The following is a 14,604-nucleotide window of genomic DNA, read 5'->3' on the forward strand; positions in this document are numbered from 1 at the left end:
TACTTGGGGAAGGGGTGACATTTACCCCTTCTCGGGGGTGAAAAACGCGTGTTTAAAATAAGGCCGGAAATGGATAAATTTCTGCTTATGGTGCTTATTTTAAGCACCTATTTTTCTATAAAGTTTTTTACGGAAGTCAATACTTTTCAAGTTATTCGCGATTAAAAATGTTGATTTTTCGACAAAACAACTACGTTTTCAGACCGTTTTTCCCAAATAACTCAAAAAGTAAATATTTTATCGAAAAAAATATTTTTAGCAAAAATGTAGCCTATACAAAAAAACAAAAAAAATGGTGTACTAGAAAAGTCTACAAATTGAGTAGAAACAAAGTTGTAGCTCATGAAAAATACGTTCTTATTCGTCTAATTCCAAATCGAATAATTCAACGCGAAATCACCAAAGAAAGAAGCGTTTTTCGGAAAAACCTCATTAACATTTTTAAAGTATCGAAAAAAAGCTTATTATTTGTTTTTTACAAACGTTTACAGCATCAAAAATAAACGAGGTACACTGAAAAAAAAAAGTTGGCCCCTTTTTTTTGGTAAAAAAATCGTGAAAACCTCCCTCTATTTAGCACCCTAAATGAAATTAATCGTTTGGCTTTACCATCTATTTCCATCTTTTATTTTTGAAAAATATGCTAGTTTTGCTATTATAAATATGCTAGTTTCATTTTGTTTCTCCGTAAGACAAAAATTGGTTAAAATATGGCTGTTCAAAATTTGCATAAACTCGTGATTAGTGGCTCATTCAAACTTTCTCAATTATAACCCTTTAAAAAATAAACACTTTAAACCGGTGAGACTGACAGATCATATAAAAATAGATAGGTAAGTAAATTGTTTGTAAAGCGGTGGCGATTAATTTCATTTGGGGAGCTAAACACGGCGAGATTTTCATGATTTTTTAGAAAAAAAAAAAGAGGGCCAAGTTTATTTTGAACGTAACTCGCTTATTTTTAATGCTAAAACCTTTGTTAATAATTAATATAAATCATTTTATAAACACTTAAAAAAAGTTTAAATAGGGTTTTCTCGAAAAGTGCTTAATTTTTTGGTGATTTCACCTTGAAATATTCGATTTGGAATTAAACGAATAAGAACGTATTTTTCATGAGCTACAACTTTGTTTTTATTTGATTGATAGACTTTACTGATACACCATTTTTTTTGGGTTTTTTATAAGCTACACTTTTGCTAAGAATATTTTTTTCGATAAAATATTTACTTTTTGAGTTATTTGCGAAAACCGTCTGAAAACGCAGTTTTTTTGTCGAAAAGTCAACATTTTCAATTGCAAATAACTCGAAAAGTATTGACTTACGTAAAAAACTCTATAAAACAAAAGTTGCTTAAAATCAGTCAATTTATCCATTTCCGGTCTTATCTTGAAAGTATGTTTTTTCACCCTCGAAAAGGGGTGATAGTCACCCCCCAGTAGAGGGTAAGTAGAACCTAAATCCAAATTTTCATGCAATTCGGAATTGCCCCTGAAAATTACACGGTATCACCGAATTTCCCGTTCATTTACAGGGCTATAAATAGTTTTCTATAATTCAAACAGGAACGTAATGTAGGGTTATCTTTAATCGCCATTTTCCAACATTTTGTCATTTGGTAATTAAACTACCTTGGCGCTGAACGCCCCAATTATAATAATTAAAAAGAGGTTGTATTTGACGTATCCGAAAAAAAAAAATTCAGAAACTCACCAAAAAATAAAGGCAATTAATACATTTTTTCTACAACCGTGTTAAAAATGCAATTTTTAGTACTTCATACGAGCGTTAAAAATGCTACTTTAAGGCACTAGTGCTTTATAGTATATTAAGTATGGAGAACGGTATGGGTTTTATACCGATCGAAGACAATTGTTTGGAGGAGAAGCGGGGCGACGACTCCAATTATTATTGTCTGAGATGGGTTACTCTTGACGTTTGACATGCTTATAACGTTTTTTGCACGATTGATACCATTATAAATTATAAAATTAAACATTTTCGTCATATTGACTAGTTTCATTCATTTTATCAAGATAGATACTTTGGTTGTTAGGTAGTAACTAGGGTGCATAACAACAATGGAGAAGTGAGTTTTTATTTAGTTGTCAATAATTTTAAGCACAATTTTGATTATTATAAATTAAAATATGAGCGAAAGTGAATTTGAAGAAATTGAACGGGCTTGGGAAGAAGGGTGTTCCGCAATTATTCCCGAAAATTCCAAAATAAAATAGATTTTGCCGAAAAAATATTGTGCAATACTAGTAATACTACTAATGTATGCGATTCTGCAGGAGTTTCTGTTAGAAGTGAAACCACAGCCCAAACAAGTGGGATTTCATTAAATAATTTAACAAATTGTACCATAAGTTTCAATATTAATAAATAATTCGTTCGTTTTCTTTATTGTTTCAAAAAATAAATTTAAATTAAGAGATTTTTTAACTCGACGGTAAGTGAATTACTTACCGTCGAGTTGGAGTATTGATACCATTATAAATTATAAAATTAAACATTTTCGTCATATTGACTAGTTTCATTCATTTTATCAAGATAGATACTTTGGTTGTTAGGTAGTAACTAGGGTGCATAACAACAATGGAGAATTGAGTTTTTATTTAGTTGTCAATAATTTTAAGCACAATTTTGATTATTATAAATTAAAATATGAGCGAAAGTGAATTTGAAGAAATTGAACGGGCTTGGGAAGAAGGGTGTTCCGCAATTATTCCCGAAAATTCCAAAATAAAATAGATTTTGCCGAAAAAATATTGTGCAATACTAGTAATACTACTAATGTATGCGATTCTGCAGGAGTTTCTGTTAGAAGTGAAACCACAGCCCAAACAAGTGGGATTTCATTAAATAATTTAACAAATTGTACCATAAGTTTCAATATTAATAAATAATTCGTTCGTTTTCTTTATTGTTTCAAAAAATAAATTAAAATTAAGAGATTTTTTAACTCGACGGTAAGTGAATTACTTACCGTCGAGTTGGAGTACTTACCGTCGAGTTGGATTACTTACCGTCGAGTTGCTAGTAAATGTCACCTACTGACGTAAAATCTGTCACGGTAAACAGTCAAAAATGATCAATCGTGCAAAAAAATATTTTTAAGGCACTGCAGTTCGTATTGACCGTATAGACAATTTTGATCTAATGTCAAAAAAATATAAAAATGGAATGTCAGTCACGTTCAAGTAAAAGTTTTTGTAGATATTGTCCTGTAATTACGTTTGTAGAAAAAATATTGTATGATATGCGTGTTAAAAAGTACATTTTAGGCACTCATGTGAATTGCAGAACTCGCTATCGTTCATTCTGCAAACTTTCACATGCGTGCCTTAACCTTCGGAGTACGAAGACTGGGTCAAGCGTGACCCGAAATTCACTTATTTCTTAATATTTTATGAAATAATTTTTTTACAAATCCGATTGATCGTAAGTTCTCCTTATTTGTTTCAGTCTATTTTTTCGTATATAATTCGTGAACATGCAAATTACAGTTTTTCCTCTACGTAACATCTATGATGCCGAGTCAGTCCTGACCCGGTCTTCGGATTTCGAAAAATATTTTTAATATGTTTGTAGGTACACGTAAATCGCAGCCGTCTCTGTTTACGGGTATACGTATTAAATATATGGCCGGAGCGAATTTACCTATGCCCGTTTTCTGTAAGGTATTAAAATCTGGCCGCCGGAGCGAACTAGTGTATACCCATGGGAGACCATCATAAAAAATTTAAATACAATAATTTAGGATTATAATGGTTATGTTTGTTTGTTTTTTGTTGAATTAAAGATACTGTTTATTAATACTGACTATTTAAAACATCCTTATAAATAAAATGAGAATGGGTCACGCTTGACCCATCTTCGTAATCTAAGTAAGTCAAATAATCTCCGTACTCCGAAGGTTAAACGTGTACTTTTAACACTTATATCATAAATAACTATTTAAAGTCTTCCATAAATTTTTACGTTTTGGGTCTGAATTGTACTTAAAAATACATTCGCGTGTTAAAATAAAATTTAAACTGAAACGCAACCTTAAAAAAATAATGAACATTCAAATTAAAAGAAATTAGACACTTGAATATTAAACAGACCAAAAATGATAAATTTGAATAAAGCTGTAAATATTTATAAATTGCATGACGGCTATTTTGGTGGTTGCAATTAATTTCATTTGTGAGAAATGAATAGGTGATATCGATTCGTAAATATTTTTTCTAGAAATGGCGATTATTACTGATATTGTGAATGATTTAACTGGTAATATTGGTAAGAACTTTTTGTTATTTTAATTATCAGATTTAGTCCATTAAAATGTTACATTTAGGATTGAATTTCTTAGAAGAGTCCATTTTATTTTTTTAATGTGTAGGGGGTTCAGTAGAAGCTTAAGTTTCAGTTTTTCTGGTCGCCACCCTTGTCGCCCGGGTCTTGGGTCTTGGGGAACTTGAGATCTTGGAAAAAGGGGTGAAAAGGGCTTTCGCACTGTATCTCCTAAAATAGCAACCCTACAGAAAATTTAGTTACACATAAAATGTAGCAAATTAAATTTTATACAATTTTATATCTCCTACTATTTATCCTCAAGTGACCAACAAAAAAGTTAAAAACAAAAATAAGAGATAATTTTGTAAGAAGTTTCCTTTTGGAGGTTATAACTTTTTTTTCGTTCATTTAACAATAAAATAACATAATAGCTATTTTGTAGAGTATTTTTCATCGAACAATTTTCGCTATAAAGTTGTTTAATTTTATTTATTTATCTAGGTTTTACAGCGCTCCAATCTTGACCAGATTCTCGAATTCTCATACGAATACAATAAAAGCAAAACCTTAGGCTTACTTTTCTATCTATATTATTTACTTATTATGATTATAACATTCCTATGCTGTTATTAAACTATGGTTGACCCTTTTCCCCGCCACCTATAAAGTAGAGTCTGGAGGCGCGTTTTTTGTGTGGTATCTCCAATAGGCCTAATCCACGAAAATTTCTAGACAAAATAATATTATTTATTATTATAATGTTGAAAAAGATCTATCATAGTTATTATTTTTTCATTTTTTTCGATGGTCCAGGCTGCGAGTCAAGATCTGAATAAGTATCCGAGGTGAATTTTTGTGGTATAATGAGAATTAGAGTTTTACGTCAATGTCGGTAATTCATCTTCCAATTCATTTGCTTCAATAATTAATGTTAATATGTCCACGATGTTGCTGCAAATTTCACCACCACAATGGAGGCACACTGCTGAACACTTGAGGTCTGCTTTTCGGACACCACATGCACTTCCAGTTTCCATTGCACCTTGAATCTGCAAAAGATGAATTTAATAAGGTCGGGGGGCTTTAATGCTTTTTTCAGTCCCAATCTTCTATATCACAATGTTTAACGAGCTATGACTGAATGTGGTGATACATTCGGAGTCTGTGAAAACGGGCTGCAGCTTATGTTGGAGAAAGTGAGAATAGATTAAATGCATTTCTTGTCACTGTTTTATCTCATCGTTTGTATCTCAGGGTTTCCAGAGAATCGTCTTTATTTTCGCCATATAGAGACGAAAAACGTTCGCTGTCAACAGTGAGTAAAGATGGCTCGACTTTCCCACTGACAAATAATTTTCCCCAAAGGTTTCTGACAAATAAAATATCCACCCATGCACGCTTACAAAAAAAAAACACAAAATACTTATCTACTCACAAAAATATAAATTTTACCCACAAGACTCTCAACAGTATTATATATAAAACTCAAAATACTTTTCACAATTTTTAATACGACTGCACGTGGCCAAATAGGTAGCACAACTGTAAGAATAAGTTAAGTAGAGGGGAACCGACTGCTGTGCCACCTATGTAGAATAAATTATAATAATAAAAGTAATAGCAGACAGATAATCAGTCCTTTACGGAAGAAGCATGACGTAACTGCAAATTTCATCAATTCCTGTTTATTGCGTAATTAACTTCTAAAATATATACTATGTACAGATTATACAGAAACGAACGAACCGTAAAAATATGCTGAGAACCTATAGAAAGAAAGCGTACCTGTTTCGTGCCTAGAGTTCTTAGCCATTTTATTTATAATTTTTAAATTATTTTTCCAACAATTGTTTAAACCAATTAGACTATTTATTAATTAATAAATGTCTAAACAAATTGCATATTTTGTAATGTACACAAAAGTACATATAAATTAAAAAAAGAAAGATTAAAATTCATTCAGTAGATCCCGAGATTTAGAAAATATTTTTAAAGTTATTCTAAATGTTTACAAAATACAAAATTTTACAAATTTGGCGTTAGGAACACATTTAATGTGTTCGTTTTTCTGCAAATTCATTGCAAGTAGCGTAATATGGGTGTCACACACCCGCTGACACCTTCACCCTCTTCTACACCCTTGGCCGGGTGGCGGTCGACTAAAGCAGTGGCAGCTGAAGCTTCCTTATTACCCCCGTAAAGCTACTATGTCGCCCAAAGCTTAATAACAAATAACTATTAAAATCTTCTTCTTCTTCTTCTTCGCGCGACTAGGATTACTCCTGTTTGTCTGCCTCTTATGCTGTTTCAGTTGTTGTTGACTGTACATTGTCTTTCCACCTTTTCGGTGGCCTTCCAACGGGTCTTCTGCTATACGGCTTGTTGTTTTTACAGATGTTCGCTAATATATCTGGTTCCATTCGGTTTACATGTTCGTTCCAGTTTTTCGTTCTTGTTTTTATCCACCTGTTAATATTTTGAAGTTTGCATCGTTCTCGTGTACTTCCGTTGCTTTGTCTGCCTCTTAATGATATGCCCTCTATTGATCTTAATACTTTCATTTCGATATTGTTGATTTGTTGTTTCGTCTTTATTGTATCGGTCCTTGTCTCCGCTGCATATGTTAGGATAGGTCTTACTGTTGTCTTGTATACTTTTATTTTGCGTTCCGTGGTCAGATATTTGAATATTTGTTTCTCTATATGGTTTCTCGGAGGCAACCACTTACTCTTGCCGCTTTTGTTGCTTGTGTTGTGGTTTTCTTTTCTTATATTCCTGTCACTAGTGATCTCTACTGCTAGGTAAATGAATTTCATTACTTGTTCTACAATTTTGCCGTCTATTTCTAACTTGCATCTACGCGGATCTTTACTTATCACCATACATTTAGTTTTTTCTACTAATATTCTCATATGAAGAGTACAGGGGAAAACAAAGAATGTCACTTTTTCACGAATTTTATTCTTCACGCCATCTGGTAGCAAAAACTGAGTACTATCGACTAGCCTATCGATTCAGGACCAAAACCAGAAATATCAGTCTATATGAATTTTCTAAGAATTTGTATCCAGGCGAAGAGTCAGGATTGTCCGCACGCCACTGAACAAAAAAAGGAATATTAGCAGTTTTTGGTGCATTATTAAATTAATAAGTTAATATAGATTAATATTATATTAAGATTATAGAATAAGGATCGCTAGAGTTCTGCTAAGAATCTCCTAAATAGTTTTGAGATATCATAAGAAATAAACCTTTATTAGTGTTTATCTCAATATGTAAAAATGTGAGATTCCTTGTTTTTCCCCTGTACTCTTCATATTAAGTTTATTTGCTGTGATATTGAAAGAGTGGAGCTGCCTTTGTAGGTCATCCTCGTTATCAGCAATTAGTACTGCATCATCGGCATAGTATCGGGATTTTATGCGCTCCCATGTGGTATCCATGTTGTTTTCTTACTTCGTAAATTATTTGATTCATCACCATATTGAATAACAATGGGCTGAGCGAGTCTCCTTGGCGGATTCCTCGTTTTAGTTCTATGCGTTCTGTTTCTCCTGTTGACATTATAATTCTGGTCTTGTTGTTCTTGTTAATTTCATTAATTAGCCTTATTATCTAGTGGTCTATTTGTTCAACTTGTAATAAATTTAAGATATCATTTCGCCTCACCCTGTCAAAAGCACTTTTTAAATCTACAAAGCACATGTATGCTGGTTTTCCATATTATATACTTTTCTACTATTTGGCTGATATAGTATTTTTACTACAAAAGCGATATTACGTAGGTCAAAATTTTTGACGTAAGAGAACTGTCAAAACATTAGAATGTGACTTTTCATTATTGCCATGTTTATAATAGGTTTGTTCTAGCATCAGTTTCAAACGGTTTGAAACCATCAGCGAATAGTGGACCAGCGCGAGTAGAGGGGATAGCACGGGTGACTGTATTATCATTGTATTATGTTCTCTCACTGACCAACTGTTTGCTGACGGTTTCTGACTAGTTTGACTGTTTGCTAGAACAAACGTATTAAACATGGCAATAATTAAAAGTCACATTCTAATGTTTTGACAGTTCTCTTACGTCAAAAATTTTGACCTACGTAATATTGCTTTTGTACTAAAAATACTATAATAAAAATTGCATCTATTGTGCTGCGGTTCTTCCGGAAGCCTTGTTGTTCATCTGCCATGTTCGCTTTTTCCTCGATTTTATCTTTTATGACTGCCGTCAACAATTTTAATGTGGTGTTCATCAGACTAATGCCTCTTTAATTTTCAGGATTTTTCGAATCTCCTTTTTTAAGTATCGGTAGCAAGAGACTTTCCTTCCATTCCGCTGGTACTTCTCCGATATTTATTAAATCGACCAATAATTTTAGGAGCAATTTGAGTAGTGTTTCTCCTTGTAACAAATAAGAAGAACTTCTGTTGGAGTGAAAGTAAAGAGGACGATAAACTCCAACAGAAGTAAGGGAAAAAAACTAACTAAGATGTCAGCTAATGGAACAAAAGGGGATGAAAGGGGAGGAAAGGGGCATTAAAAGGGATAGAAGTAGAAGTATGAAGAGACAGAGGCAAACTAAATGGAGTTGGCTAGCAAGAGATGCAAGAGAACAACTTGACACTCAAGGATGGATACGGCTCGTTTGCATGCCTGTCGAAGAACAGTAGCTCAAAATAGATAATGATGACTAGCAAAGGTAAATACTGAGATAAGAATAATGTTCTGAAAATAAATAAAGGATAATAGCTGCTAAAGAAGAACAAATTAGCGCTAACCAATCCTGGACGCCAATAAAATGATCTTCGACCACTTTCCCAGGTATCTTACACTGCTGTCAAATATTAAATATATTAAATATGTAAGTAAATGTAAATATAAGGAATAATAAGAAATGATATGCAAAATAAATAAACATTTATTAAAAAATACCTACTCGATTTTTGACAATCTCTGAGTTAAACAATGCATATAATGTGACTCTAACATGACAAAAGTTATCGTTAAATATGATATATCATATAACAACAGTCCTGTTATATGTATGTACAAAAAGATATACCTCTTACTTATACATAGGGTACAACTCACATGAGATTTCTACCAAATGTTTATAGTACGCTTGCTACGTACCACTAAATTGAAACTGACAAAGATGAAAATAATACAAATAAATAGGCACAAGCTGACGAAGAGAAAATACAATAATGAATTAAGCAAAATTAATGAATAAAAGTTATAGAAATAAAGTTAAGATTAATACCGAAACCACGAATTAACTGAACAAATGAAGTAAAGCGAATAAATAATAAAATATTTGGGAAACAAGCAAGTAATATTACACAATAAATATCAAATCAATAATAAAGTCTAATTTTGTTTAGGCTAATTCCTGTGCACAAGAACTTACCGTAGATCGTAAATAAGTTGGGAACCTAATACATTAATATACAAATATATCATATAAAAACAAAAGTAAGCTAAATCTGGAAAAAAAATTAATTAACATAGTGCATTGAACCGGGAGTCTGAAATATAAAAACCAATAGTTACTCAAAGCACAGCAAACTGAGTGTTCCCAAACAAACCCATTCCTCAAATGAAAACCAAAAGGTTCCCAGAAAATGAGCACTAGGATAGTGCCAAACCATCCTGTAAGCACAGGTGCAGAGACCGAAGATGAAGCTGGACGGCGGGCGTAATTTCGGCCGGTAATCCCTTGGCCTACCTGCATAAATCAGGGGGTACCATTTATGACAGGGGTAATTTCGGCCGAGGGGTTGATGTTTACGATGAGATTAAAATATTGGTAATTACGCTTAATAGTTTCTGTAAAATATTAATTGTGTATTTATTTGGAAATACCTAATCCTACGCCGCTGTAAAATTCACAAATAACAGGTATAAAATTATTATAGCTAGTCAGTTTGTATTGTATTTGTAGTATTGTTTTTCTTGAAGCTACTAGTCGATAGAAAGCATAAAATATATTATTTGTATACGATGGCATCTGTTTCAGTAATTAAGAGTTCACGCGGTTGTGACTTACTAGTTGTAGAAAAGTTTCAGTTTTTTAAACAGGACGTATTAAAAAGTGGTGAAGTACGTTGGAGGTGTATAAAGAAAAATTTAAGATGTTTAGCCAAACTGCACACTGTTGGTGCGGAATACACAGTTACTAGAAGTGAATTAATCCACAACCACGAGTCCGATGAAACTACGTTGGAAAGAAAAATAGTGACGACCCCAAGTAGCAATTTGTCGCGTGGCAACGTTTTGTTACAACTTTGTTATTGCCTAGAAGACGACCCAATTCTGCACTAATTTGGTGGACGATTTGTGAGTTGTCTTGACGTTACCTAGGCAACCTTAAGCGTTGCATAAGACAACTGAAGCGACTATAAAAAGTGCCTGCGTGCAATGGTTGCTCAAAGAGTCGGACTGGTTATGTTTTTTTACCTATATATAAAGTAAACTATTTTGACATCATATCAGGTATTTAAATTTATATAAATACATAAATAAGGACTTAAACAAAATTACCTGATGTGAAATTTATAAACGCATCTCAGATTACCGTCAAATATGGATATTCCACCTTTAAAAAACACACGCGCTCATTTTTTATCACCATTTTAACAAAAAATATGCAAATTTAAAAAAATCTAATTTTAATATAAAAGCCAGAATTTATGTTAAATATGTTTTGTATAAATTTAATGTATTGATGGTGCTTTTAAAGGTATTAGAAAATGCCTGCATTTTTTATATTTTGTGTTTTTATTTTCTTTACATCCCAAAAAAACCAAAATGGTGCATTAAACAACATTACCAATATTACTTAAAATATACCTTATTACCAACCATAGACGGATGAGACAACCGAGAAGTCCAATCGCCGACCAAACACGGCCTGGACCGACTATCCCAACCACTTTAGAACGCACCCTCTTATTGGGTGACAGAGGTCATGTGACCAGTGCAATGAAGTGCATCATTCTCCTTAACAGCGTTGCCACATTTAGTAGATATCTACTGTTTCGGTATATTTTTGATATTATTTAAAAAATTCTAGTAGGCAATGTTTTTTATTAGATGTTTGGTATATTTCAATATTTTGTTATCACTAAAATAAAATTTGCTTTTTAATAGTATTCACCCCATTTCTAAACTAATTTTCAGACATTTTGTTACAATTTCCCAATGTCATTACCGAAAATAAGATTCAGGACGTAGATGATGATAATAGATGGACAGAGAAATGAAACTGGTAAATACCAGATCTAAATAAGGAAATCTTCATATAATTGGTTTGGAGAATTTTCAAAATGATTCTAACGCTCGGTTTCATAATCAGTTAAAGTGGATTTTAAATTTTAAGTAAGTTGGTACCTACCTTTATCACAATTCATATATGGGTAAATGTCAACTTTAAAGTGAACTTTACTTAATGTTTACTTTAAGTTGATTATGAAACCGGGCGATTTTGACAGGTAACCGTTAACACAGATTTTACTGTATTTACAGGGCCTAAAAAGAATCTACTGATTTCTATTGATTTTTTGAAAGATCCCGCTGCAAGATAATTGAAAGAGCTACCCGCTGCAAGATAATTCGGATGGAATTCAGACAAAATATGTACAAAAAGTACATATCTTGTCGGAGTTTCAGCCAAATTATCTTGCAACGGATATAGTACTGAAAGAGTAAGAACTGGCCTGGCAACCCTGTCTAGCAAAGCTGATACAAAGATTTAAGCTTATCAAATCTACTGATAAAACAATGGACAATGGAGAAACCAGCTAATAAAAAACAAATAAACAGGTTGTTAAATAAATCGAAAATTTCCAGCAAAATAAAATATAAAATAATAAGAAAAAATAAGGTTATAAAGTAAATTCTTTTTTTGCTCCTGAAGTTGCCGTAAACGTGTCACACATCTATAGAACTATACGTAAAAGCCCTGGGGTCGTGAGAGACAACTACCTAGTCGGCCAGAAAACCCATGGGCGTAAATTAGTTTAGCATTATAACGTTTTTAAGTAGTTGCGATTGTTGAAAAAACTTAACTGTGATATGTAGTTGTCACAATAGTAATAACTTAGTTGCCCATATAACTAAAGATATTACTTAACGTTGTAACATCGTAATGTCAGTCGGTTTAGGGGTCGTCGGCCGAAACAACTGAAAGTCCACTGTGGCAACGTTATATACAGTGCATTTGTTTGTACTGACAACCAATGCGTCGAAAAATTGCTACTTGGGACTTCATGCAAGCGCAAAGCTGTGGAAGACATATCGGAGAAACCTTCAAAAATTATTAAAAGCGTTCTTTCAAATCATTTGCCAGAGAATTTGTCATCGATAGATGTCAGTCTAATAAGAAGAAATTTGTACAACAGCCGCCGTAAGCTCTTACCAGCCCTGCCTAAGGATATTCACGATGTACATTCTGTACTCGATAGTTATGGACCGAAAACCACAACAGGTGAAAATTTTTTGGTTATTAACAGCACAGCTGATATTATCATTGTTCTTTCTTGTCATACAAATATAATAAGTTTATGTAAAATGAAAGATTTTTACATGGATGGCACATTTTCTTATTGTACAAAATATTTTTATCAGTTATTTACCATCCATGGACTGGAAAATGGGCATTATGTTCCTCTTTTGTATTGTCTGTTGCCCAATAAGACCAGTGACACATATATGAGACTTTTTCTGTTGGTAAAATCTAAAATTTTTGAACTTTATAATATTGTTTTTGAACCGAAGGAGGTATTTGTGGATTTTGAAATCGCAATTCATAACGCATTAAAAGTTGTCTTTCCCAAAACCAAACTAAATGGTTGTAGATTCCACTTGCACCATGCGTGGTATAGGAAAATACAATCATTAGGGTTAACCCAAATGTATAAAGATAAAAACTGCGAGGAAAGCAAATGGCTTACTCATACTTTTGGGCTAACTTATTTAGACCCTCTGAAGTTGAAAATTAAAAGATTGTCAGATCGATGCATATTTAAAAATAAAAAATTTAAATATTCCAGCAAAAATTAAAGACAAACAAGTAAAACACAAACTAAAATTTATCGAAAACATGGTAAATATGCTTCGATCTGACAATATTTCTAGAATTAATTTCGTTAAATCTGTATCACATCTAAACGTTTTTTAAGTTTACTTAAGTTATAGAAATAAGTTGATGTAATAATTTTATTGAAATAAAGAAATATTTTAATATAAAGCATTCTGTTATTTTATTTGATTTGCGGCCGAAAATACCTATGAGATAAGGAAGCAACTTAAAACCTCCGGCCGAATTTACCTACCGGCTTTTAGTACCTGCCCTTTTTCCGCCCGAAATTACATCCGCCCGAAGCTGGAACGCTTCGCTTGCTCCCAGGTGACTGACTATGTAGCCGGAATAGGTTCCTCTCAGGTGGGTGACGGTCTATGATTTCTCATGTTCGTTCTATATTACTTTCCCAAAAGGCTAAAACAAATATTTACCCAGTCTTAGTTTCTATGTAAAAGTGTCCGAAAAAAAAGTCAAACGAGAAAAAGAGAACTAGAGAAGTGTTTTTAGGATAGATGATAATGTAAAAAAGCAGCACAAAAACATCTCTCATTATTACTGAACTACTTGACCTTAACAAGAACAGGCACATGAGTGTGGAATTTAAATACAGAATATATATGACATCTTTAAAATAATTATAGGATATTTATGATGTTAGAATACTTCAAGAGAAATTTTTGACTTAATTATAACCAAAAATGAAGACTATTAGAATTTTCTCTGAATAAATTATCTATAGATATTGGATGTGCAAATTGGATTATTGAAGTTATACTTCTTTACCGGCGATAGAGGGTGATTTTTTATATGTTAAAACCTATCAGCCCGGCGCATGCGCATTATAACTTTGTTCTGATTGGATGTTCAAATGACATGTCAAAAATTATCCGATATGGCAGCTGTGGTTTGGAGGTAAAAGTAAAGGTAAACAAATGTATAATATATTAGTTTTATTGTTGTGAGGACAGAAACAAAAAAGTTTATAATATTGTAGTGACTTTTAAATAGTTTTTAAAAGCAACAGGTACGTAATAATTGTTAATGTATCATGGATATAAACCTACCTATTTGATCTGCCAAAATTCATAGTATGTAATACTTTTATTTATATAATTTGATTACCATCAAAATTTCTATCAATATTCACCTAATATATTGTTTTTTACTCTATGTTTTGTTGTATTTTTTCAATTCTAAATCATTTCAATTCAAAATTAAAATAATTTG

At 32.4% G+C, this 14,604-nt stretch overlaps 1 protein-coding gene across 2 annotated transcripts in view; it reads left to right on the top strand.

Annotated features, from left to right (window-relative positions):
* LOC114327888 (elongation of very long chain fatty acids protein 1-like) overlaps positions 1–14,604 on the top strand; it is a 65,955-nt gene that overhangs the window by 8,073 nt on the left and 43,278 nt on the right. The window contains exon 1 of one of the 2 annotated variants that reach the window (XM_050659902.1): positions 4,154–4,291. The exons of the other annotated variant lie outside the window; for it this stretch is intronic. Within the exon in view, the coding sequence (XP_050515859.1) occupies positions 4,246–4,291 (46 nt within the window). The 5' untranslated portion in view covers positions 4,154–4,245. Of the gene's footprint in view, positions 1–4,153; positions 4,292–14,604 lie in introns of those variants that run through there. 2 annotated transcript variants of the gene reach the window in all.

Source organism: Diabrotica virgifera, chromosome 8 (genome assembly GCF_917563875.1).
Source record: "Diabrotica virgifera virgifera chromosome 8, PGI_DIABVI_V3a".
Taxonomy (NCBI): Eukaryota; Metazoa; Arthropoda; class Insecta; order Coleoptera; family Chrysomelidae; genus Diabrotica; species Diabrotica virgifera.